This window comes from Lepidochelys kempii, chromosome 3 (genome assembly GCF_965140265.1).
Source record: "Lepidochelys kempii isolate rLepKem1 chromosome 3, rLepKem1.hap2, whole genome shotgun sequence".
NCBI classification, from domain to species: domain Eukaryota; kingdom Metazoa; phylum Chordata; order Testudines; family Cheloniidae; genus Lepidochelys; species Lepidochelys kempii.
Genome location: NC_133258.1, coordinates 73,526,822 through 73,554,712, shown reverse-complemented (window position 1 = coordinate 73,554,712; position 27,891 = coordinate 73,526,822). Strand labels below are relative to the sequence as shown.

The window sequence follows — 27,891 nt, the reverse complement described above, 5'->3', positions numbered from 1 at the left end:
AAGGTGGGTGCAAAACTGGTAGAAAGAACGTACTAAAAGAGTAATTAACAATGCTTCACTGTCAAACTGTGAGGATGTATTTAGCGGAGTCCCACAGAGGCCTGTCCTGGGTGTGGTACTATTTAATATTTTCATAAATTACTTGAATGGAGAGTACACTTATAAAATTTGTGGATAACACCAAGCTGGGAGGGTTGGCAGACAGTATTAGAATTCAAAGTGATCTTTATAAATTGGATAATTGGTCCGAAATCAACAAGATGAAATTCAATAAAGGGGAGTTCAAAGTACTACACTTAAGAAGGAAAAATCAAATGAAATACAAAGGGGGAATAACTGGCTAAGCAGTAATATTTCTAAAAAAGGATCTGGGAGTTATTGGATGAGCCAACAATGTGATGCAGTCATTCCGGGATGTATTAACAGGAGAGTAGTATGACACGAGGCATATTGTGTAAGACATGGAAAGTAACCATCCTGGTCTGCTCAGCACTGGTGAGGCCTCAGCTGGAGTACTGTGTCCAGTTCTGGGTGCCACATTTTAGAAAAGATGTGGACAATTTGGAGAGTCAAGAGGAGAGCAACAAATGACAAAAGGTTTAGAATAACTGGGCATGTTTAGTTTTGAGGAAAGAAGACAGAGGGTCCTGATAATAAGTTTCAAATGCATTACGGGCTGTTATAAAGAGGATGGTGATCAGTGTCCCCATGTCCACTGAAGGTGGGACAAGAAGTAATAGGCTTAATCTGGAGCAAGGGCAATTTCGGTTAGATATTAGGAAAGCTTTCTAACTATAAGGATAGTTAAGTACTGGAATAGGCTTCCAAAAGAGATGGGATCTCCATCACTGGAGGTTTTTAAGAACAGTTTATACAAACACCTGTCTGGGATGGTCTAGGTATACTTGGTCCTGCCTAGATGACGTCCTGAGGTTCCTTCCAGCCCTATATTTCTGTGATTCTATAATCCCACTTTCACAGGTTATTTACAGCTTTGGGGATCTATGAAAGGCCAAGGATCAAGAGGGCAGTTGCTGTTATGATGGACTCTAGAGCAGCAGAAGACTTTACTGGAGAACCTAGTACCAAAGGCAAAGCTCTCAGCGGAATTTTAAAACATGCTCGAAAGTAATGAACACATGCACAACTAAGGCAGGTTGCAGTGTTCCAGCCCAAATTTTGACCTAGATCAATTACTGGTTATTTCTGGCCTCTTTATAGAAAATGAGAGGGCTGAAAAATTAATAGGACATTCCCCCTCCATTTAGACACTTTAAGTGTCATGGCACCTGGTAATATGCAAGTGCTTTTTTTTTTACCCAAATCTTGTCAAGAGAGGAATTGCCCAATCTATAGTCCCAGAAAATGTTATGCAGAAGTATTAAATCTAATTGCTAACCTGGAAATCTGTTAATATCCACAACATTTCCCAGGTATGTTTTAGAGATTCAGTGACTGCATAAGAATCATCCCTAATCTCTTTCTCTCGCCACTTCAAATAAATTTTGCTTTTTGATAACAGCTATGCAAAAAGGACCCTTGCAGAAACATTTGAAGAGACTTCAAAAGAACCTAAATCTCTCACCTGGATACATGCCAAAGGCTCATTTGTCCAAATAGAATAGCCGCCAACTAAATATATTCTTCCATTGTGGACAGCAACGCCAGATTCATTCTGACCTAAAGCAAAAAGGAAATCAAAAGCACTTGCATCTTTTAATTAACTCTGTTAGCATCAAAAGTTAGAGATTTTGTTCATGAGATACACATAGATTTGCTGTAACATGACAGTTTCAGAACTACCAATTCCTGGCAGTTAAAGTGGAGAGAAGGGCTTATCATGTACTATCCCCAGGAATGCAATTTGAGTGCTATCCTGAAGGACAGAGATGATGCCAAAAACCACACACTGCAAGCCAGGTTAGTAACACTTGAATAGGGAACAGACTGCAAAGTTTAAAGTGTATTAAAGAAAAGTATATTTTATAAACATTAAGAAATAGTAGATACCAATACATCTCTGAAAGAGGAATTAAGCCTCTTGTGCGTGTATCTACAACTATACGCGCATGTGTGTGTATTCCATATGTTTAATATAAACATACTACTCTAATAAGATACACTGTTAGACCAATGAAGCCAAACTGGCACCTGTGCAGACCTCTTGAATTTTACGGGGTTAGATGGGTATAGCTAAAAGCAGAAGTTGTTCCTATTTTAAATAGGAAAAGCTTGTTTAAGGAATCTGCGCATGTTAATAACATTCTAGAAAAATGTAAACACTGTTTAAAACTGTTTAAAACTCTGTGTCCCATCACGAAGCACAGCTCTAAGTGGAATCCTTAGTGGCAATCTCAACAGAAAGGCTGAGCACTGAAGGTACAGAGAGGAAAAAGTACCCTCACCCTTGGAACCATTCCTTCAACGTCAGGTTTGAAGCACAGGCCCTGCTACTGATCCCATTGACTTCAGAGGTGCTCAGGCACATCCAAAGTGAGGAAGCCCGCATTGCCACTGCTTCTGTTGTGCTGCCTATTCCGTGCAAAAAACAAAGTGGTTCTTTGCCAGAGGCTGTCAATCCTGCACCTTTAAAAGCATTGAAGGGGAGAGAAGGATGGAAAGGAAACTTAATTTAAAACAAAGTTTATTCCCTCCCCTGTTTTACCAGTTCCAGGTATCTATCGATATGAGAGAACACCTGTCAAGGTTCCTTCCCCACTCTGAACTCTAGGGTACAGATGTGGGGACCTGCATGAAAACCTCCTAAGCTTACTTTTACCAGCTTAGGTTAAAACTTCCCCAAGGTACAAATTAATTGTACCCTTTGCCCTTGAATTTCCACTGCCACCACTGAACTTTATCTGGGTGCCTGAAAAAACGTAGTTTGGACACATCTTTCCCCCCAAAATCCTCCCAACCCTTGCACCCCACTTTCTGGAGAAGGTTTGGTAAAAATCCTCACCAATTTGCATAGGTGACCACAGACCCAAACCCTTGGATCTTAGAACAATGAAAAAAGCATTCAGTTTTCTTACAAGAAGACTTTTAATAGAAGTAAAGGAATCACCCCTGTAAAATCAGGATGTTAGATACCTTACAGGGTAATTAGATTGAAAACATAGAGAATCCCTCTAGGCAAAACCTTAAGTTACAAAAAAGACACACAGACAGGAATATTCATTCTATTCAGCACAGCTATTTTCTGAGCCATTTAAAGAAATCATAATCTAACACATACCTAGCTAGATTACTTACTAAGTTCTAAGACTCCATTCCGGTTCTGTCTCCAGCAAAAGCATCACACAGACAGACACAGACCCTTTGTTTTTCTCCCTCCTCCCAGCTTTTGAAAGTATCTTGTCTCCTCATTGGTCATTTTGGTCAGGCGCCACCGAGGTTACCTTTAGCTTCTTAACCCTTTACAGGTGAGAGGATTTTTCTTCTGGCCAGGAGGGATTTTATAGGGGTTTACCCTTCCCTTTATATTGACAACACCATTTCACTCAATTAAGTCTAGCATTTTGATTCCCTGACTCAGCCACCAAACAGCCAGACATGTATATTATCTATGTCTTTGCTTCCAGAACTAGTAACTTCAAAGCGATACTTAAAAGAATGATGTTGACATCAGGCTGGCCCTTAAAGCAACCTAGGAATCCCTGAAGATGGGATTTGGTGACCACTGTATATTACTCCCTTCCCTCAACTTAACCAACTCCGCAAACTCCTTGTTCTCGCTGCTGCTCAGCCTTTAGCTCCTGAATCCTTTGCTTCATTTGCTGGGCTGCATCAAGAAAGTTGTTGTGGTGCCTATACAAAGGATTCTGAGCAACAACCGAGCAAGATTCTAGGATGCTTACAGCTGACTGAGCAGAAGCAAGAACCAGCATTTGGGCGGACAGAAACTCTGCAGCTGAAGGAACAGTTGTTCAAGTCAGGCCAATGATTGAATGACCTCAGCATTCCTGCAGTAAGGTTCTGGAGATGCCTCTTTCAATGCGGCTCCCTAGGCAGCTGCCACTGGTTTACTCCTGGGACACATTACTTGCCTGGCATAATGTTGGGCTGTATCTCCCTGCTGCTTATACTCAATAGTATTTCTGAGAGGCACATCACACAGTCATGATGCTAGGTAATGTGTGTGACAGAGGTAAATGAGGTGCACTGCTTTGCTAGCTGTTACTGCAATGATCCCTCAAGCTACTCAAGAGGAAGTTTGCAAATCCAGCAGCCGTCAATGCTAATCTACTCATCTCTGATTTGATTTAGTTCTAATAAATAAACTCCTTTCTGGCATCCTGTTAAGACACTATTATGTAGTAATAAGTCTGGGACAGTTATGCATCTCCATAAATACTCTGAACACCACCACCACCAGTAGCAGCAGACCCTATAAAACTACACTTTCATGGAGTGCAAGGTATAGTTGAATTGCCTTTGTGTACTCAAAAAAGTGAGATATTTCCATTGGTGCAATTAAGCACCTAGTGAAAGGGGAAATAAGATTTAATCATTTTATTATTTTGATTGTTTAATTAAACCCCTTTTAGTTGCATCGTTTTGAAAATGTAGCCTGCAATGCTCCAAAAGAACACTCTTCTTAAATGTTTTCTGCCTGATTCTCTTCTCTCTTAGAGCAGCAAGGCAATGGCTCCTGTTGGCTCCTGTTTGCATCGGTTCCTAAATCAGGAGTGATTCCACTGAAGTCAGTGGAGGTCCACCTTTATAAAAGTGCTGTAACGGAGGAGAATTAGGCTCCTGAATCAAAACAAAACAAAACCCTCCCATAACATTGCTTTCATTGTACATTTCATGAAAAAGACTTGCCTGTCAACATGTTGAAGCTGCAGCGCGTCCATTGGTCGGTGTCTATGTTATAAGAATCTATGTGGCGTACAAGAATCCGATCATTATTGTAGTCTAAATCATTCCCGCCTAAAACATAAAGCCTCCTTTGGACAGCTGCCATGGAATGGTACACTCTCCTCTGTAACATGGGGCTTCGGCTTATCCACTTATTCTAGAAATGTAAACAAAGAAAAACTGGTCTCAGACTCAGCAGTCCTTGGAGACTTGCAAGTGCTACGAGTGTCACATATCCCTCTTACTAGCCACAAATCTTGCGTAAATATATTGCTAAATTTGAATGTTACTTAGAACAGCTGGTCAATTGATTGGACTCCAACACCCACACCATAGCTGGTAATCTTTGTAGCTCTATATTTTAATATATATCTTTTGGGAGAATTCAGAGGTTCTTTTCCACTTCTTTAGAATGTAGCCGTGTGGTAAATGTTGTCTTTGGTTATACTTCAGGCATTGTTGGTTTGACAGGATAAGAGGACAGATGGAAGACACAACCAAATGTTGATTTCTTAAGTGTAACTGAAACATGAAAATGGTGATGTGACAGGAGTACAGGTGAGCCAGGGACTCTTCTCCCATGGATAAAACACAGTATTTCCACCATCCCCCAACATTCACTTTTTCATCTAATCTCCCTTGATCCTTTATTTAGAATATATTGAAAAAAATCTTCTTTCATGACATATGGTGAATCTGAATTACTCATGGACAGATTTTAATCAAGGGATAGATTCCAAGCAAGAGTGTAGATTACAATTATAATTTTCATCTGGCGCAATATAATATTAAAATAAGTGTATCTGTGCTGAAAAAGTCATGAGAACATTTCTGAAAGACTAAGGGTTTCAGATGTTGCTCTCTCCTGTCACAGAGAAAAAAAAAAATAGAATGCGGTGCTGACGTGCTTCAGTAAGAAAGTATTAGATCTCTCCTCTGTAAATCGCACTGAAACCTGGAACAGGGAGCTATAATCAGGGCTGGAAGAGGGTTTTTTTCCTCCCTCCATTCAGAAACATATTTGGTTTTTCTCTTTAGGAAGCAAAGGAACAGGAAAAAAAAATCTCATAGCATCTTACCAAAGCATTTGTGCATTCCATTTTGTTTTCTTTATCCCTCCGTATTTTGATTGAATCATTTATGTAAGAAAAATGGTTTTGAATATTTATTAACCAGGAAGGAGGCACTGCAGGAGTTTTACTACTTTTTTAAGGGTAAAAAGATATGAAACTTTAGGAGTCAGAAAACAACTGCTCCAGCTACCTTGAACAGTCAAACAACCTGCTACAAAAGGTCTAATTTATTAGTAGGGGAAGTTAGAACAATTAGTCTGTGCGGTAATTCCTTATATTAAATACCCTGTAACTTGGTAACTCAATAGCCTCTGACAGTGGCCTCCACAGTATATAGCTATTCATTACAATATATAATATTTGAATATTAGGAATTAATTTTTGCATTAGCAGTCCAGTCCCTTGACACAAGACTATAGACACCATCTGCTTTGCAAAGCCTGCCTGCATCCCCTGATTATATCTTTAGCTTCCTCCACTGCAGTGCCTGCCAGGTGAGCCGCCAAGCACTGCAAAGGCAAAGAAACAGAGGGGCCTGGTGGGGTCATTCCTAATAAGCCAGCGTGTGAATACTAATCAGTGGTGGGGAAGCAGAGGTCACCCCAGCCTGCTTGTTGGCAGGTAGCTGTGTGCTCTGTGGCAGATGGCAGGCATTATCGACTCTCCACAAAGGCCTAGCACAGAAACAAGCACTACTGCTGAATGATAGAGTTATTGAGATTCTGTGCAAGATGCAAGCAGATGTGATGTTTTCCAGTACCCACCATAAACAATATGCCAGCAGAATTTTTAAAAAGAGCATGTGTGTACAAACATGAAGCAGACCTCATTTAAAGAATGCTAACACATTCTTCCTCTTTAACTATTTGTGTATCAGACTTGGCCTCCTGCAATTAGCAAGTTATGCTGAAGTAGCCAAGCCACAGATATTTTAGAGTGCGTCTGCTGGGATACCTGAGCAACTAAGGAATCTAGGCAAAGCATGCACAACACAAAAAGGAGGCAATGTATGTAAGTACGATGCCCAAATCACAAGCAAAATAAGACTGTAGCCTGTGATCACGATGGACAAAAGATTTATAACAGAACCTCTGTTTGTATAATCAATAATGACATATTGTGCCCTTTAAAAGAAATTGTTAACTGTGATTCCTGTAGCCAACTTCTGCTCTTGGATACAGACATGGTGCTCCCCATAAAACCACTGGGAGTCACATGTAAGTATCTGTTGGCAGAATTTGGCTTTAAATATAAAACCCAAAGCCCCTACCCAGCAATCAGAAGTCAATATCCTTCTATAGGGGCATGAGAGTCCACTCATGCTGATGTGACTGTAGGATTAGGGCGTTTGTTTCCCTAATAAAGGAAGAAAGGACATATTACCATGTCCCAGTGCTCTGAAGTTGTTACTGGAGAATTTTAACCTAAACAAAACACATAATGTATGACCAAATTCCTAAAAGATATTTTTGGTGCTCAGATAATAAAGTGATAGGTACTTTAGCAATATCAAAAATGGTCAGATTTCTTTCTCTCTCTCTCTCTTTTTTTTTTTTTTTACAAAAATATCTATTTTAATCAACTGCTTTGCAATAAATCAGTTTAACAGATCACTGATGGGCAGTGTAGGTCCAAAATTATGTTTTTGTGGTAAATGAAAATTTTACAAACCCTAATATTAATAGAAATAGTTTTATGTTCAGGAAAACACTTTTGTTTGGTTTTACACATTTCTCTGCTGCATGTGGAGCAGAAATATCGCAACACTGAGCTACCATTGGAGAACCAGTATGTGAAACTGACTAGTTTATTTGCATTGTCCAAAGCTAATGGTTTGCAAAAAGCAAAGAAGCAGAATAAATGGTGACAAATAAGTAGATTTTTAACATGTTTTCAGTGTTGCTAATCTAAAATGCTTTCAGTAACCCAGTTAAAGAATATTATTTTTTTAAACAGTGGCCCTTATTCTCTGTTACTCTGTACATGTATACTCATTTACAACAGTGGAAAGTAGGTATAAAACACTAGCAGTTTGAATTGGCAGTATTTTTGATCTGCCAGTATTCTTTAATATACATTTGTTATATACTTTGTTCATTCAAACATATAAGCAAACACCTACAACACAGAAACTCACCTGCTTAGGATCATAGACCATTAGCCTGTTCTGGTATTGTGCAGTATTTGTTACTCCTCCTACAAGAGATTTTACATGGGTTAAAATGTTTTCATGAGTACCAAAAAGGACCAAGATCTTAGTAAAGAAATCAAGCACATTTAGGACTATAATTTTATATATCACCGTATTAAATCTACGACATAATTATACTACTTATTACCAGTTTTACTTTCACACAGTTAGACCTTTGATCTAGTTAATAACTAGCACAGCTGATCCATGTTGCCAGAATACAAGGCAAAACAGCAACAAACAAATAAACAATTCATCTCTCTGTGTAAAGCTAATTCATTAGGCTAAAACATGGTTCAATAATATTATTTGTTTAGTACACTGACCAGTCTTCAAATGTGCTAAGGACTATTATAAAGAGCATGGTTCAATTGTTCTCCATGTCCATTGAAGGCAGGACAAGGAGTAATCAGCTTAATCTGCAGCAAGGGAGATTTAGGTTAGATATTAGAACAATCTTTCTAACTATAAGGATAGTTAAATTCCATGGGAGTTTATGGAATCCCTGTCATTGGAGATTTAGACAAGAACAGGTTAGACAATCACCGGGCAGGGGTGACCTAGGTTTACTTGGTCCTGCCTCAGTGCCGGGGGCTGAACTAGATGCCCTCTCAAGGTCCCTCCCAGCCCTACATTTCTGTGGTTCCGTGTGCTCATCCCTGTTCAAGAGACAAAGATTAATAATAATAATAATCCCTAGCACTTTTAGTCAGTAGATCTCAAAATGACTTATGAAAGAGGTCAATATCATTATACCCATTTTACAGATGGGAAAAACGAGGCACAGAGAGGTGAAATGACTAGACTGTCCCTGCTCCAAGGAGTATGCAATCTAAGAGGCAGTCAAAGAGAAGAGAGGACCTATGGAGTAAACCACAGGACAGGAGAAAATTTAGGAGTTGGAGGTGGGGATTAGAGCTGTAACCAAACAGGAATGGCACTATGGGGCATCATTTTCATTCAGAAACATTGTGCTGAATCTTAGAACAACAATCACTTTCACATATAATTCTGAAAGAAAAACAAAATGAGATTTGTATTTAGGAAGAGAATATCTTGCTCATGGAAGTAGCCATGTGAATAACTAGCATATGTATGCTGTGGGCTCCTTCAACAATGGTTAAGTCTGAAACACCATTAACCATTGCCAAGAAGCATACCCAAATACTGCATCTTGGCTGCTTAGCTGTCAATATAATTTACAAACAAAGATGAAAGGTACCTTCAAAATGCCTAGGATAGTTTATTTGGCCCAAATTGATGCTTCACGTTAATGATTTGATATATGATCACCCTGTGCTCTCTTGGTTTTAAATGTTCATCCTCATGCTGTAATCTGATCCACACAGGTGAAGCCCTTCACACACACACATCCTTGGGACACCGCGAAGACTGGATTGCAGCATCAGAGCCTTAAGAAATTCTTTGGGTCAGTGACAATCCTCAACTGTGCAGAGCATGGAGGAGAGAAAGTGGTCTCTAAACTGATTTTTGGATTAGCGAGAGGGTGGGGTAGATCAGCCTTCAGTGCAAGTCACAGCAGCCACAGACGAGCTCTAATTCATGTTGGCTAAACTAGTCCCAAGGGGCCAGTCATGCACTGCGCTTCAGCTCCACCTCCTCTTGTCCCCAGCAAACCCTGAAATGACCCTAGGGTTGAGATAGTGGCCAGGAGGGCTGGCCAGAGAATTCTCCCATGCTGCAGTAATCCTCAATTGCTCTTTGAAGCAGTCTGGTGACACAAAGTGACCTTAATGGGGCCCAGGATCTGACCATATGTCTTCCTATGGGCAGAGTGCACTGTTACCTTTAAAAAAATCATAATTAATAAATCATTTGCCAAAATCTGCTTCCGGGCTGCTCATCAGAAAGCTATAATCATATTTCCCCTTGACCTCTAACCTCACCTTCCCTTTCATTTTTTTAAATGTAATACTTAAAGGTAATGTCCAAAATAGAGCGGTTTCCAGATATTTTGTATGTAGATAGTTAGAAACTTTGTAACAACATCTATGTTGTCTCCATAATTTTGTTAACCTCAAGATTTCATCGTGCCCTGCTGTGATTATTTTTTAATATCCTGGGTTAATAAATCTTTAACTTCACCTAAGCAAAAGTCAATTATTTATTATACCACAACCTATGGTCTAGAATACAGGCAGCAACAATATTACACCTGGTCAAGGAAAAAAGCAAGCTACATCCTACAATGTCAATAGCACAACCAATTCATAGGAAAAGCCTCCCATTCAATGTCTTGCAGCTCCAGACATTTTTACACATGTAGGAGAAACTAAGGACAAATCTATTAAAGCAAATTGCCCTGTACTGCTGAGTGACAACACTGATTATTTATATTATAGCCATGTCTTGAGATGCCAATCCCATTGTGCTAGGCACTGTACACGCATGTAATAACATGTGGTCCTTGCTCTGAAGAGTTTACAATCTAAACAGACAAGCCAGACACAGGGTGTTATTTCAAAATATTTCCACCATGCTAAGATGTTGCCATTTATTGTCTATCACAGCCTTTGTAGATTACATATGCCACAATATGCATAGGCAAGTTCTGATTATTCCCCTTCCTAACCTCAGGATATATTATGTAGCTCTGTGTTGTTGTACATCCTTGTATACTGTCAACTGTACGTACAGCTACACAATGATCTTTTTCATAATTCAATTTCTTTTGCATATTTCTTTTCTCTTGTACAGTAATATTTAGAAATGAGATGCCAGATTACTATTTTGAAACATACCAATCAGTTATTTTGCTGATTCCCTCTAAATGTTAAACTACAGGAGGTATATCGGAAACATGATGTTGGGCCTCTTACCAAGTCACTCTTAAGAAAGAAAAGCCTGGAAACTGTTTCGTTTTTGTTTTGTTTGGTGGAGGGGTTGCTTCCTAGTAAAATAATTCATAAATAATCAAAGAAATAAAAACCATTTATTTTCCCCCTAAAAAGGCCCCTCATACCAAGTACTGTACACAGCCTAGATTTTTCCTGCTCAATACTACTCATCGGTGGTGTTTTATCATTACATTCCTTTCACATGCCGCTCGTCACTTTTAGATTAATCTGCCAAAATGAGATGCTAAGGATTTGCATACAGATTTGACTACACAAAAATAGATATGGAATTAATAACAGTCTCTATATGTTTTAATTTCTTCTAGACTGGAGTACCCTTGCCTCCAGCAGTATTCTTGGCTTTGAAAGTCATCAAGCTGATTTGTCTGCTCTTAGGTTATGATGCCACATGCTGCTACACTGTCCCCTGCAATCAAAGTGCTTGCATAGATAGATTCCATGCCTTCCCCTAACAAGTACATTTTATAGATTGGCAGTTTTGATCTCCCCTCCCCAGGGGGATAATCTGCATCTTAACAGCTTTCTTTAGATACATCTGTCATTAAATATGCCATTTTATATCAGCATCAGTTTTCAAAACCAAGTTTCTCCTAACTTGGAAGTGCTATAGTGAACATTTAAAATTTTCTGCCAAAATTCCAATGTAACAAGCCTGAAAGTGTCCTCTTGAACTACTGCTTTAAAAATACTCAAGGCAAAAAGGAAGAGGGAGGGAAAGGGAAAAAAAGAAAATGTCTCTTAAAAAAAACACAATAGGGAAAAATAAAAGTTTAAATGGTACCAACAAGGATAGCTGTTTCCCTTATAAAAAATGGAATTTCTTAAAACTTTTCTGCATTATCCTAAGATACAGGGATACGCAAGTGATAATATCTCTAGAGAGGTGCATTTAAAAACAGAATTCATAGTATTAAATTCAAGTGTCAAGCCATAGCAACTATGCTGTAGTAACTGGCTTACGTGAGAAGAAAGTCTTGGTGTAAATTACTACAAAATTTACAGTTTGGGAAGTCCAGCCAGCATTTCCCAAACATCAGGCACTAAATAATAGTAGTACATTAAATTCATTGCACTTTGACAGAAGTGATTTGATTTTGGGACCCATAGCTTCAATGAAGAGAGGCATTCCTCCCTGGTGACCTCCCCATGACAGCACAATGCCCAGATCTTCCTGCTGAAGGTGACAGAAGGTGAAAAGGGGGAGTCCAACCAGTGTTAACTCCATACACCTGTCAAGGTCCTTGTACTGCATTTATCAATACTGTCTAACTCCTGAGCTGATTTCGAAGTGGAAATCCATGCTGGGCCTGCCAGAGGAATGGTGCAATACAGCAGGTACTTCCCAACTCAATTCACCCAAAAATCCTAACCACACAATTCAGATCTCAGATGCCCACCTACACAAAGAAGTTTCTGGAGAAGACGAGAGGCTTGCCACAGAACCACTTTCCCTCCCACTTTCACTGCCTTAGCCTACATGGGGAAGACACTTTGTTCCCTTGTAGACCATGAAATGATTTGTAAATTGTATTGAATAACTTCATCCTGCAGCCCTTACTCAAGCAAGCCTCACAGAAATGTGGGGGGGGGGTTGATTTTTCACCTTAATAAGGCTTGTACAATCAGATCCAAAGTGCAGAATATTATCCACAATAGATATGTCCTAGATGCAAAAACCATCACATGGCAGGAGGAATGAAATACGATCAAAGTTCCAGAGAAAGTATCACAAACCCATTTGAAATCCCTTAGTGCTGAATTTTGTATTTGAATCTGAATTGAATTGAATTGAATTTGGCTGGGAGATGTGTAAAACCACATGTTGGCAAAGAGCTCCCATGTGCATTTATTCCAGCAAGTATATGGAACATACGGTATTCATGAAATGTACCCCAGGATACACTCTGCTATTTTCAGGAAGGAATCACCTTCTTCTCTTCCAGGAACCGCAGCCAATGGGAGCTGCAGGGGAAGCACCTGCAGTGCGCAGATCCCCCGGGTCCCTCCGCTCAGGAGCCAGACATGCTGGCCACTTCCGGGAGCCGCCTGAGATAAGCACCTCCTGGCTAGAGCCACACCCTGAATCCCCTCCTGCACCCCAACTCCCTGCCCCAGCCCTGAGCCCCCACCCACACCCCTCCTGCAGCTCTGAGCCCCCTCCCAGAGCCCACACGTCACACTCTCTTCCACACCCTAACTCCCTGCCCCAGCCCTAAGCCCTCTCCCACACCCCAACCCCCAGCCCCCTCCTGTAGCCCACACCCTCTCCTGCCCCAGCCCTGAGCCCCCTCCTGTACCCCAAACCCCTCATCCCTAGCCCCACCCCAGAGACCTCCCCCACAGCTGGAGCCCTGAGCCCCCCCACACTCTGAACCTCATGGTCCCAGCCCCGCCCAAGAGTCCACACACCCCAGCCAGAGCCCTCACCCCTTCCTGCATTCCAAACCCCTCAACCCCAGCCCAGAGCATGCTCCCATACTCCAAACTGCTCAGCCACAGCCCTCAGAGCCCCTCCTGCACCCCAAACCCCTCACCACTCCAACTCCACCCCCTCACCACTCCAACTCCATCACAGACAGAGCCCTCACCCCCTCCTGCACCACAACCCTCTGCCCCAGCCCAATGAAAGTGAGTGAGGTTGGGGGACAGCAAGCAATGGAGGGAAGATGGCATGAACAGGGGGCAGGGCCTCGGGGCAGAGGGTGCGGCAAGGTGTTCGGTTTTGTGCGATTAGAAAATTGGCAACCTTAGCTGCTGCTCATATTTTTCCCCAAAGCGGCAGAAAAAAATTGGCCAAGGTTTTGAATAGTAGCAATGAAACCCCAGGAGTCTCTGCTCAGATTTCAATCAGTTGCAACTTGGAAAGACAATGGGCAGCAACAAAGACACCAAAGAGCCCTGTCTGCAAGATAAGTAAACAGAACTACAATGGTTTGCACCCTGTTCATGTTTGAAAGATTCTATTGGCAATCATAGGGTCTAGATACATAAGTGTCATCAATGTTTATTTTAATGTAATTTTCTTTTAAGAAAAGCTTATGCTGGCCAAATTTCCAAACTTAGGCCCAAATATATAAAGGTGACTCCCCTGGGAGTTAGGCACCTAAATATCCTGGAGATCTGGGCCTTTGTTCCTGAAGTTAAGTATGGATTTAGATAACTAGGCAACTAAATAGAAATGGCCTGATTGCCACAGGTGCTGAGCACCCACAACTCCCACAGAAGTGAACAGGAGATGCAGCTACTCAGCATCTGTGAACACCAGACCACTTATTTAATCACCTAGTTTTAGGCACCTACATTTGAAGTTTTTGGCCATTCTCCTGTAGCTGATTGCGCTTGCTCTGAAAGCTTATTATTGACTATTGGAAAGTGGATTTTTCAAACAGCGAGTACTAATATTTTAGAATAGCAAAATATGTTCACTGCACTATCCTCCCACTCCTTCTGCATCTATGCAGAGAGCACTATTATCTGGCCCTAAGAGATTAATTAATAGTAGAAAACTGACTAAAGTTATGGATAGTATCTATACACTACCTTTAAAAATACTAATATTTTCAATGTACATGTCCCACTTATTATCCTGCCTGTCCAAAACATAGATCAATCCAATACTAAATGGATTTGTATCATATGCTTTAGTAATTCATAAGATGTCATAATCTAGCAAACCAAAAATACACAGAGTACTCTCTCAGAAAGATAGAAATTAGATATAAAAGAGAAGCCCTATCTAGTTCATCCTACTGCCAGTACCTTGCTCCTTACTGTGACTATACTGTACCATCCATTTTGCAGCAGAAACTCCACTGATATCAATATCAAATACAGATGGCATGATGCGATCCCATATATTTTCTCTGTCACTCAGTCCAATTTTCAGTGACTCAAGCAATGGGGCATCCACCAGATTTCTTGGAAGGTTATTCTATAGTCTGATTAATGTATTTTATACATATATTTAAATACTCTACTACACTGATACATTAAATAAATAAGGATTTCATTGAAAGATATAAGTACATATATAATCCTGTCTATTGGGCACTCTGACGGTCTTCAAAATGCTTCAGCATAATTATCTATTTTCCTTTACTTAGCATATCTTGATGGCTTAAACATTGCTTTTAACTGCTCCACTGTTCAGCTAAATTCTGACTTGGTTATTCACTGTCGTATGCAACGGGTAAGGTAAACCTTTAAATGGGTCTGTCTCTAGCTCTTATTTTCTACACAAGCCTGGGTAAACATATTCTCCCACTAGGCCTAGTGTGGCCAGTTTTGGAAGCCACCAGAAATGTAAACTGTGGGGAGAAATAACTAAGGGCAGAAAGGGAGCATGTCGTACCTGCCTATACTGATTCTATGTCTGGAACAGCACCAGGGCTTAACAGACATAAATCACCATTGGCAGATCAGAAGTTGGGTAGTTCATAACTTAAGTTAGTATACAACAGTAAGATGTTGCACTATTAAGCACTGCACACTGTTCTTCCATGATCTCTGACATCCTATGATGCCTCTTATCTCCAGCCCCTTTATACATGATGTTCATGAGTATGTATGTACATATACTAGCCACCTGCTATAACTGCTTCCCATATTTTCTTTCTTTCTTAATGTCAAAAGCCCCCATCCTGCATTATGATCCATGTAGGCAGACTGCTGCACCCACACAGAGTCCTGTTGACCTCACTGACTTGCCGAAGAGGGTTACACTGCAGGATTGAGACATAAATACATAACATCATGTTGCATTCACATAGCACCTTCTCTCCAGAGGGATCTCAGAGCACCCTATAATACATATACTTCTAGGGTAAAGGATGGCAATCAACGGATGCCTTACATGAAAACTAGACCAGCTGTATTCTGGACTTCCCCGAAAAATATTACACACTTTATAACCTTCCATGAGCTATTTCTTAATAAATAGCAATATTTTTTCAGAAAAGCAAGGTAAACACCCTTAAACTTTCAAAATAACTAATGTCAGCAAAATCAATATGAAGGTTGATGATACTCTGTCCTTAACTCACACCACTGTGCATGGATAAAATAACATATATTGGACTGAGTTGAGAAGGGTATGCTAGTTTGAAAATGGAAGTGCTTTACTTTCATCAATTTGGGTCATAAAATTGAGATTCTTAGATTCCAAGGCAAGCTGGGACCATTGTGATCTAGTCTGACCTCCTGTATAACACAGGTCATAGAACTTCCCCAAAATAATTCCTAGAGCAGATCTTTCATAAAAACATCCAATCTTGATGTTAAAATTGTGAATGATGGAGAATTCACCATGACCTTTGGGAAATTATTCCAGTGGGTAATTGCTCTCACTGTTAAAAGTTTTCACTTTATCTCCAGTCTGAATTTGGCTTGCTTCAACTTCCAACCATCAGATCATGTTAGACCTTTCTCTGCTAGACTGAAGAGCCCATTATTAAATATTTGTTCCCCACGCAGGTACTTTTCGACCAGGGGTCGGCAACCTTTCAGAAGTGGTATGCCGAGTCTTCATTTATTCACTCTAATTTAAGGTTTTGCATGCCAGTAATACATTTTAACATTTTTAGAAGGCCTCTTTCTCTAAGTCTATAATAGATAACTGAACTATTGTTGTATGTAAAGTAAATAAGGTTTTTAAAATGATTAAGAAGCTTCATTTAAAATTTAATTACAATGCGGAGCCCCCCGGACCGGTGGCCAGGACCCGAGCAGTGTGAGTAGCACTGAAAATCAGCTCGCACGCCACCTTCGTCACGCGTGCCATAGGTTGCCTACTCCTGTTTTAGACTGTATTCAACTTGCCCCTTAACCTTTTCTTTGTTAAGCTAAACAGGTTGAGTTCCTTGAGTCTGTCACTCAAGGCAGAGTCATGGATCTTCTCTGAACCCTCCCCAATTTTCAACATCCTTCTTGAATTATGGGCATCTGAACTGGACACAGTATTCCAGCACTGGTCACATCAGTGCCAAAGACAGACATAAAATAACCTCTCTACTCCAAAGCAAGATTTCCCTTTTTATGCATAAAAAGATTGTATTAGCTGTCTTGGCCACAGCATCGCACTGGGAACTCATGTTCAATAGATTATACACCACAATCCTCAAATCCTTTTCAGTCACAGCCCCCTAGTATAGTGTCCCCCATCCTGTAAATATGTTCCATATTCTTTGTTCCTAAATGTATACATTTGCTTGTATTAAAACACACATAGTTTGCTTGTGCCCAGTTTACCAAGCAATCCACATTGCTCTGTTTCAGTGACCTGTTCTCTTCATTATTTACCACTCCCCCAAATTTTGCATCATTTGCAAACTTTAATCAATGATTATTTAATGTTTTCTACCAAGTCATTGATAAAAATGTTAAATAGCATAGGGCCAAGAACAGGTCCCTATGAGATTCTGCCGGCAACACACCCACTTGATGATGATTCCTGATTTCTATTTAACGTGTGCCATATTACTTTTATATTGTTCTAATTTTTTTTTAACCAAAATGTTATGTAATACCAATTCAAATGCCTTATGGAAGACTAAGTATATTTTACATCAACACTACGACCTTTATCAACCAAACTTGTAACTCATCAAAAAAAGATATCATAGTAGTTGGACAGGTTCTATTTTCCATAAACCCATGTTGATTGGAATTAATTATATTAATCTCTTTTGACTCTTCATTAATCTAGTCCTGTAGCAGCAGCTATATTATCTTGCCTGGGATCAGGGTCAGACTGACAGGTCTAAAATTACTCAGGTTATCCCATTTACTGACACTTGACCACAGCATGGATACGGGGGGGGTGGCGGGGAGGAACGGGCGTTTATTTTTGGGGTTTTTTTAAGTGAATATGCAGCATTTTTAATCTTGTATCTGTCAGCAAATAGATCATCATTTTGATTCACTGCGATTTATGAATCATGATTGGAGGTACCACATACGGTACACAACATTGAAGCCGGACATATTTAGTAGAGAGAAAAGTACTGTATGAACATTATGCTGCTTCTCTCAGCGTACGTCTACACTACCTACCGGATCGGTACTCCACCGCAGCAAGAGGTAGAAGCAGAGTCGATGGGGGAGCGGCGGCAGTCAACCCCACGCCGTGAGGATGTGAGGTAAGTCGACCTAAGATACACAACTTCAGCTACGAGAATAACGTAGCTGAAGTCGACGTATCTTAGGTCGATCCCCTCCACCCCCCCAGTGTAGACCAGGCCTCATTCTCCTATGGTTTTAGAAGAATTTAGTATGGATATGTAAAACAGTGATACTCAGACTTCAGTAGTTCAGGTGCCAAATTAGCAATCAACATTACCCAGAAGGGCCACCGTAGTGTGAATTAATTGTTTCATTTAATATATTATATAGTATATATATTATTCTCACAGCAAAATGACTCACCAAATATCATTATTTTATCAGCTACAATTGGTTAACAACATAGTAAAAGCATCCTGATTGGTTAATAATTCAGTCACACAGTGTTTTAATATCATGTGTTGCAAAGAGCCACAGGAGATACAGTAAAGAGCCACTTGCAGCTTGGGAGCATCAGTCTGAGTTTCTCTGTTCTGAAATAAAGGCTTAGTCCGACCTTTCCAGACACGTAAGCCAAAGTAAACTTATGGGTTTAATTCATGACAATAATTTGGTATTTTGTTAGTACCTCAAATTGTGTGAAACGTTTTCTACCTGATATCCAAAGAAGTCCATCCACCACAGATCCTGCATGACATGAAAGGGATCTGTCAAAGGACTGAACAAAGGCCCACTTGTTCTTCTTAGGACAATACCGCTCGACTGTAGGCAAAACTTGACGTAGTTCATTTCTTCCCCCTACCGCATAGAGGTTCTCATCCACAGCTCCCAGTACAAAATGTTCCCTGCAGTTCTTCATTGGAGCTATTTCAGCCCAAGAGTCACTACGGGGGTCATACCGACAGGCAGTCCTTACCGCACTAGTGCGGCCTGTGGCATGCTCAACCTCTCCACCAACTACAAACAGAAAATCTCCCATGACAGCTACACAGTGGTGACTTCTCCCGACAGGCATGGGAGCCAGTTCACTCCAGTTTGCAATCCCTGCGATGTGAACATTCTCCTGATCTAGTGGATTGAAGTACCGGAGTTCTTTTACTTTACAGATCTCACGTTTTTTCCCACCGATAATGTAAAGAGTGTCCGACTGGAAGCGAGGTTTCGTCCGTCTGGTCTGCCAAACTGGCTGTGCATAGATGCTCTGGTGATATGTCAAGGCCTCATTAATAAGTGCAGTCGCAGTTTCACTAGCTTGGACAAGAGGATGAGGAAGGGCTACAGTATGTAGTGTATCCACATCCATAAGGCCAAAGCGGACATACTGGAGAAGTTCATCCATGTACTGATAGCGGCAGTTGTGTTCCAACCACCTCACAGCTAGCTAAAAAGTAGGGAAAAACACAAACACAAAAAGCAATTATCTATATTGTTATGATGGAGTTTTTCTAACACAATGTTTGCATTCCAAGAAGAACTATACATTTGAATTACTACACACATAGAGCAATGTATAAGATACTTATGAGTACATAGATATCAATATATGAGATGCATTCTCAAATTTCATCTGCTATTTACATAAAAAGAAAATGATTATCTACAGTATTAATATATGATCATCATACTGCTAAGTAGTAAATAACTTGTTCTTCTCCCTCTACAACATCGGGGGTTGCTACACAAAATTAACAGGAAATGTTAGCAGTTAGCAGTGCTTTAGGAGCTCATAAGGTCCAAGTAATCTCTGCCAACATAGGAATCAAGCTCCTGGAAAAATATAATAAACAGAAACTATTTGATCATTGAAGGCCACAGGGTACACTTGAGTGGGAAAAAAATCAGGAAGATTATGGTATGGTGATTTAAGAAGAAAAGGCTTTTCCCCTCCTCATCCCCCTTTATTCCTGTTTATAACAAAATACTGAAGGAAGAAAAATTAGGTAAGTATACCATGCATCAATTTTCTTCATTCCTGATTTTTTTAAAACCATAATATCAACACCCCCACACAATGCACAGAACACAAAATTCAGACTATTCATGGTAACAACCTGAGGGTGCCTTTTACCTTCATGTATTCTTTACCTTAAAAAATAAAATTACTAGTCCCCCATCCCCTTACCTGTTCAAATAAAAACAAACGTTTTCTTGAATAAATAGAATTATTAGTCTGGGATAATGAATTGGAGTGAAAGTTAAGAGAATAAACAAAGCTACAAAACTAAAAACTTCCTCTTATTAAAAATTAATGTAAATGCTTTAAACTCCTTCACTACTGAATTCTCCAGCAGCTGTGGAATGCAGTGGCATTCATCATTCCAGTGCCACCATAAAGCAGAACAGCAAAAAGGACTGCAGCATGTCCGTGATGTACACACTCTGGGTGGTTCCAAAGTGCACATAACATAGCTTGTTGAATAGTCAAGCGGCTAAATTAAAATAAATGTGAAACTGTTCATGATCTGAAATTGCCAACTGAACAATATAGTAAAGTAATATCCTCTTCCGTTTAGCTGCCATAGCTTAAGTTTAATTGATTAGCATTTCCCCATCTTCCAGTTGTTTCCACCGCTGACACCTAAAACGGTATAAGGAACCCAGCTCTCAGCTCTACTTTAGGTAACAGTGATGTCACCAACTGTAGAAATAGAGAGATCTCTTACACCTGGTCTAGTGGTAGGCAAAAAGCCCTTATAGTTCACATTTAAAATGTATTTCTTTGTAATCTGTAATCGAATGTCTGTTAATTATTTAGAATCTCATCCCCTTTCTCCCTTTAGATTTTTTCTGCGGCATACCATATATGTGCGGGCACGCACACCCGCACTTTGTGACTGTGACCATGGTATCTGGATATCTGAAGAGTTATTGAGCTGCAGCACAAGGATCTGAAATCTCCATTACAAGGCACTCAGCCTGCTGCGTGAACTATGGCAAAAGCAACTTCATTTATAAGCGGCTTCTGTGGTACGTACAGTGAGACTATACATGATTTTGTGGGGCAGTGTAAAGGTTTCCTTGGAATTGTGTACTGTCTATATAAAATGTAAATATTTCTCTAAAAATGTGTGAAATACTATTAATATGTACACTGCACATACACATACATAACAGGATTTAATGTCAAATTTGCCTATGCCCAGCTCCCCCACCCCAGCTTGGCCAGTACAGTGATCCTGGGCTTACATTTGCAACTAGCATATATTAATATTATGATCCCTCGCTGGGCCTTTTCTAGGTAGGTAGGTAAGTATGCAACAAGAAAGCCAAATGATGTAGACTTGTTTGTTTTCATTCCCCTTTCTTGCTACTGGTAACGATGACAGCTGTGTTCATTTTAGTGTCTTGAAAAATGACATTTGCATAAGCTTGTTTTTATAAAAGCCACAAAATTCACTAAATATGCCATTCAGCGTATACATTCACAGCACATGCAATGCCATCCCTGTAATAGTGAAAGTTGCTGAGGAGGAACGTGCCTGGTTTTACAAGGCTATCACAGAGCTGGCCTTAGGATGTGCCGTACACTGTAGTCACAAAGGTAGGTCCCGTAGTTCAATGCCTCTAAGACTTAGCCTTGGATCTCCAGCACTCCCGTTTTCCTCCACAAGTCCAACTGAGACAGACTCCTGGTCACAGACTTTCACTCTCTTCAGGGATCAGTGCACCTCAGCAAGTATTTGCAGTGACATCAGGCAGCCTCTCCAACACAGAGTAAGATTTATTAGTCTTCTGGAATACAGCACCAGGAAGTCCTTAGGTTAGCAGTGCACAGAAAGGCAAAAGTTCAGACAGTCCATCCCGGGCTCCACCCAGTCAACCTGCTATGAAATCCACCTTAGCTGTACCTCTCTGTCACCTCTAGGTAAGAGCTGTGTGTGACTCTGTGAGCTCAACTCTTAACAAAGACACCAGACACCTTTCCCCTTTGTTCTCCAGCTTCTGGCCTTTGCTCTGGTTCCCTGATGAGAGTGGGGGGAAATCTCCTCTTGACCATTGGTCTCTAGGTGTGAATGTCCCAGCCATTTGGTTTCCACTGTCTCATCAAATCCTTCCACTGATATGGGCTGGTTCTAGCCAGCCCTGATCGACCCATTCATGTCACTGTAGACAATTATGTGACAGTTTTAGATCATAATCAGGCCTCAGAGGTTGAAAACAAAACAGAACATATTAAAAACAAACTTCAATAGATTTCTTCAGTTCTATCTAGAACATATAGTGTGGAAAGAAAAAAGCAGCAGAGATTTTTTTCACACTGATTTTTTTCTGAACAACCTCTCTACATCTCACTGTGGAATTGTAACCAAACAAGCCAAAAGAAAGTCATAATTACCATAAGCACTTGTTTCAGAGTAACAGCCGTGTTAGTCTGTATCCGCAAAAAGAAAAGGATTACTTGTGGCACCTTAGAGACTAACCAATTTATTTGAGCATAAGCTTCGTGAGCTACAGCTCACTTCATCGGATGCATACTGTGGAAAGTGTAGAAGATCTTTTTATACACCCAAAGCATGAAAAAATACCTCCCCCCACCCCACTCTCCTGATGGTAATAGCTTATCTAAAGTGATCACTCTCCTTACAATGTGTATGATAATCAAGTTGGGCCATTTCCAGCACAAATCCAGGTTTTCTTCCCCCCCAAACCCACTCTCCTGTTGGTAATAGCTTATCTAAAGTGACCACTCTCCTTACAGTGTGTATGATAATCAAGGTGGGCCATTTCCAGCACAAATCCAGGGTTTAACAAGAACGTCGGGGGGGGGGGGGGGGGGGAGTAGGAAAAAACAAGGGGAAATAGGTTACATAAGCACTTGGAACACTGTTTTAGACCTACTGATATTGATGAGACAAAACTAGTAACGAAAACAATGCACTCTTTATAGAAAGAGAACTCACTAACATTCATCATCTATTCATGATCTGTTTCAAAATAATGGGGTTTATAACTTTAGTGCTTTATCTGGTTGTTTGTTTTCCAACTTACAAGCCTGCATTTCTATGTGCACTTACTACAGCGCAAATGGGTGTTCTGGCTGTAAAATATTCCTCCAGAACAAAATTTGCAAGTGTGATCTGGCCTCTGATTGGAGTTCAGGTAATTCAGTGGTTCTTAACCTTTTCCATACTCCCCTCTTCCATGAAACGGCTTTCCCATCTAGCTGGGACCCTCTCCCTTGTAGCAATATGGAAAGGGCATTGTGGCTGTGACCTCGACTCCTAGGGGTTTGCGAGCCCACAAATGAGCACCAATGAACCAACTATTTATTAGGGGTCTGATCCAAAGCCCACTGAAGAAAATGGAAGGACACTCTTTGATTCCAGTGGTCTTTGGGTGAGACCATTAGTGTACATTTATAAAAACAATGGGACCAACCCAAAAATTGCTTTTGGAAGAAAGTAACAAATCCCATCAGCTTCTCAAGGCTAGGCTTACAAATGGACATTTTAAAAAAACAGACATGGAACAGGCTTGCTTGTAGTTGTTGGTCCCAGGATATTAGAGAGACAAGGTGGGCGAGGTGACATCTTTTACTGGGCCAATTTCTGTTGGTGAGACACAAGCTTTCAAGCTTACTCAGAGCTCTTTTTCAGGTCACGGGACAGAGTTAACCACAGGCGCCAACTGCACCTATCAGCTGCTCGGAGGCCCCACCAATCAGCTGTTTGGCAGCGTGCAGGAGGAGCTGGGGGAGAGGGCGGAGCAGGAGCAGGAGCAGGAAGAGGTGGCGTGAGGAAGGGGTGCACTTGGGAAGGGGGCAGAGCGGGGTGAAAAGAGGTGAGACGGGGCCTCGGGGCATAGCGGCGGTGGAGCACTCACCCGGAAGAAGAAATTCAGTGCCTCTGGAGTTGACAGTAGTCTTGTGACTAAATGTCCAGACACTCCTTTACAATTGTGCCTTGCAGGTACTACCTCATATTTGTTAGCGATATCAAGAGCGAGTGACTCAGATCCACAAACCACATGGCTAAATATATAAAATCTTTTTCCTTCTGTCATTTTTTTTGAATTAGAAAAATGTGCATAAAAAGAAGATTGTAATGAGGTGCATGTAGAACAATCAAAATTATGATGTATTTGCATCTCTTTTACGCCATGAACCAAACAACTACAAAATTATGCATAGGGTTCTCTCAGTCTGAAATTGGTAAATATTAATAATCTTTGAATCTGCAATGAAATGCCTCCTGCCCCTCAACCCTGAAAAGAGGGAGACTTTCTGACTCAAAAAGTTGTAGGACGTTACTGAGATCACATTTACACTACATTAAGCTCTGTGTGTGTGTGTGTGTGTGTGTAAAATGTGCCCCTTCTCACAGAGATATTTTTAAAATCTTTATTGAATATTTATGAATGTGTGTATATATAAGCAACCCCCTTTGTGACGCTGCTTTAGCAAGCGGGCAAACTTCACTTTCATTTGCACATTCTTATTTTACAATCAGAATTAAAACATTTGCTTTTATTCAAGGTGAGTTCTAAAGAGTGATTTTAAAGTTTCCGGGGTTTTTAAGAGAAAATGAAAGGAAAATGTTCTTCTGGATGCGTTGTGCCTTTGGGCTCCATTTGAGGGGAGGGGAAAAAAAAGACAGAGAAAGCTTCTTCGAAGGTCAGAGAGTGAAAGAACTTCCTCAGGGCACAGAATAAATTAAATTCCAAGGAAGAAATAAAATGTGATTTCCAGAGTGTGAGGCACAAACTCAAAATGACAATGATTGACAGCCAAACTATATCCGTGCAATATCGAAGACTGCACGTTCTCATTTACTTCAGTGTAGCCAGCAAGCGCCCATTAAACATCCGTCTGATGCCCAAATTAACCTTCTTGGCAAACTGAAAGAGGCACAAACTATCATAATCAACCTTTCATTATCACAGCAGCCTCTAGTTAAAGGGTCAGAATAATTGTGCCATCAGAGCCCTGATTGTTTTCAATCAACAGACGGCTGGAGTGACAGCTCAGTGATGGAGTAGTTTGATGAAACCGCACCAGGCCTAATCAGAGCAGATGAAAGGAAGGCATGATTGGTGCAAATGAACAGTCGTGCCTCTCTTTTTCATTTACAATCTGAAATTACTCTTAAATGTACAGGGTTTTTTTCCTCTCTCTCTTATGAGTGCCTCTGAAAGAATGTTTGACTTATTATGAGTTCTGACAGTGCAGAGTTATAAAACACAGGTAGGGTTTTCAGCTGAGGCTTTAAGTGGGTATTCAGCATAATTTTAACAAATTCACTCTTGAAAAGCACAAAATGACTAAAGACTTCCAATGACCTAACCTTTCAGTGCTGTTTGATTAGCAGGACAGTGTATCACAGCGAACATTCTTCATGATGAAAGAAGATAAAAAATGATGGGCAAAGATCTCCTGTAAATGTTTTCTCTTAACCAATACATTTATTGCATTATTGCTCTCCTTTCCACAAAAAACTTTAAAGACTGTCACATTAATAATCTTTTTCCTCTCAGAGTGAACAACAGAATCAAACAGAGTCTGTTTTTTGAGATTAAAGTGGAAATCAGTTATTGTGCTCGGTGTATCAGTACGCAAGCTTCTGGCAGGCTGCAGTTGATTCAAGCGTAAGTTCTATAGGGATGGAAAGGGAACCTATTTGTCTAAGTGTCATTACCACACTCATCAGTCTGGGATCCGAGTGCCTTACAAATTTTAAAAGTTAATTTTGGCCCGCTTTGATTAAAATTGGAAAGATTGTAAAGCTCCAACTCTGCAGCCTCAGTTCTCTCCCAGCTCTGCACTCCAGCCACAAGGCTTTCCATAATTCCAATGGCTATTGAAAGGAAAGCATTACAAATCAAAGGGAATCTCTTTGTACAGCTGAATAGAGCAGGTATTTCAAGTGCAGAGTGGTAGATCCTTTCTTCCCCGTTGTGTTGTTTGTGGCCAGCATCAAATGTTCTCTCACCAATCAGGCACCACTTCCATATATCAACATGCAGCTCAGTGCAGCAAAACAAAAGGAAGCTTAAAGCAAAGATTAATGTTTGTCTGAAGTGGGGGTGGAGGGAGGAGGCTGATGCTAATGCAAAAGGGTTTAAATAATTTTGTAATGTTTCCTGTCCATTATGCACGTGCTGGCTAATGAAAGATTTAATTCTTTGAATGGACTGGGTTATAAGCAGAAATAACACATATTAACCAAGTTAATGAGGAAACCACCATAAGCACCCTCACAATAAAGGACCCTAACTGAGCTGGTGGCAAAGAGGATTCCATTTTATTTTGTTAGTATTTCCTTTTTCTGTAGTGAAGTCTATGGCTGACACAATGTATTTTTCTTTGGAAAACCTGGGTCTGTGGGCAGTACAACTGTGCATCAAATGGATATTAAACCTCATGCTTCAAGACTTAAAATAATCCCTGCCTGTTAGGGATCAGGATGAGGCCTTTGTGGGGGCAGATCATCACACATCTGTGGAGTTTTTCCTCTGAACCATCTGGTACTGGCTACTGTGGAAACAGGTACTGGAATAGATGGACCATGGCAATTCCTACGTTCCTAAAATGTGCGTGCTTTTTTTTTTTTTTAAATGAAAGAAGCTCACTACCGTCAGGTTGTGTAATGGCTCCAAAAATAAACACAGACACTGAAGTGCTATGGATCCAAGATGAAAGGGAATAGATTAGGCATTCCAGGACCAGGGTTAAAGTAAAGGGTATGGGGGTGAGAAGTTGGTCCTTCTCTTTTGCTAAAAGCAATTAGGAGATCCCCATCCTTTCTGCTCCCCCTCCTTCTTGGCTAGCTCATAGGCCTCCTCCTATGTCAGTCTTTAACCATTGCACATTCCCACTTAGCCAAGCCTAAGCTACTTTGCACAATTAACATTTAGGTTGAGTGGACTCTTGGGAATATTGTCATGGAAGTCTGTGACTAAGCTTGCTACTGTTAAGCAGAAAGGGGTAGTAACCTGTCACCTTACATTGGGCGGGGACAGGAGTCAGCGACTGCTCTTGGGCACCCCAGCCCCCCACCCAGGACAGGTGTACGGTCGGGGGCTCCCCACAGTGGCCCGGGCTCCCTGGAAGACTCTTATCACAGCCCAGCTCAGGCTTCTGGCCTGGCCAGGGGGTGGGACCTCAGGAGGAAGAGGAAGAACAAGGGGCAGGACCACAGACAGGGCATGGCTCCTGCATGTGAACCACTTTTGCCTTTTGGAAAGGTGGCCACCCTATATCGGGAACAGGTCAATGGTCCAGGGAGTAGGAATGAGGTTGAATCAGAACACCGGGAGGTCAGGATAAGATGATGGAACCAGAAGCCTTGGAGTGCTCCCAACCAGAACATAGGGGAAGGGGCTTGTGTCCAAGCTGGGCTTCCTGGACCCCCGTTCTAGCTGCTGTCTGTGAGCTACTGGGTGGAGGATTGGAGTGTAATGACTCCCAGGACCCCCCACAGACCCACATTCAAGAATCGTGGAGCCTGACAAGCTCAGAGAAGGGAAGGCCAGCCTTATTCTCCCCAAAATGTGAATTAGCTAGGCCCTTTGCACATACATGATCAAAAAGAGGGGTAGATGAGTCTGAGTCTCAAGAGTGGTGGAGAGCAGGAGGTAGGGACCTCATTCACATGATGTCTTCCTGCTCCTGGAAGGCCTGCAATTTGCTACTGTGAAGTTTCTTGGGAGACTTCCTTAAGAAGCCCTTACTCCGCTAAAGACAGACTTTCATGTCTCAGATATCATGAACATGGCTGGTGTATTCCTGGTCTGGGTTCTATTGGCCTTAATGATGACAACCACAGAATGCAGCTACCTAAAAGCAGGCTTTATTCCATGGATTAGCTAGTTTCTGATGGTTGAAATT

The 27,891-nt window shown here is 41.0% G+C and overlaps 1 protein-coding gene across 23 annotated transcripts in view; it reads right to left on the bottom strand.

Annotated features, from left to right (window-relative positions):
- Window positions 1-27,891, bottom strand: part of KLHL32 (kelch like family member 32) — a 247,313-nt gene that overhangs the window by 51,427 nt on the left and 167,995 nt on the right. For 17 of the 23 annotated variants that reach the window (XR_012158000.1, XR_012157999.1, XR_012158001.1 and 14 more), the window contains 4 exons: window positions 18,720-19,446; window positions 8,074-8,132; window positions 4,828-5,020; window positions 1,586-1,680 (listed from right to left, as the gene is read on the bottom strand). Coding sequence is in view for 16 of the 23 variants with exons in the window: in XM_073336806.1 (XP_073192907.1) it covers window positions 1,586-1,680; window positions 4,828-5,020; window positions 8,074-8,132; window positions 18,720-19,446 (1,074 nt within the window). In the remaining 7 variants the exon portion in view is untranslated. Of the gene's footprint in view, window positions 1-1,585; window positions 1,681-4,827; window positions 5,021-8,073; window positions 8,133-18,693; window positions 19,447-21,550; window positions 22,170-22,401; window positions 22,438-27,891 lie in introns of those variants that run through there. The other 6 variants (XM_073336818.1, XM_073336820.1, XM_073336819.1 and 3 more) reach the window with 5 other exon arrangements.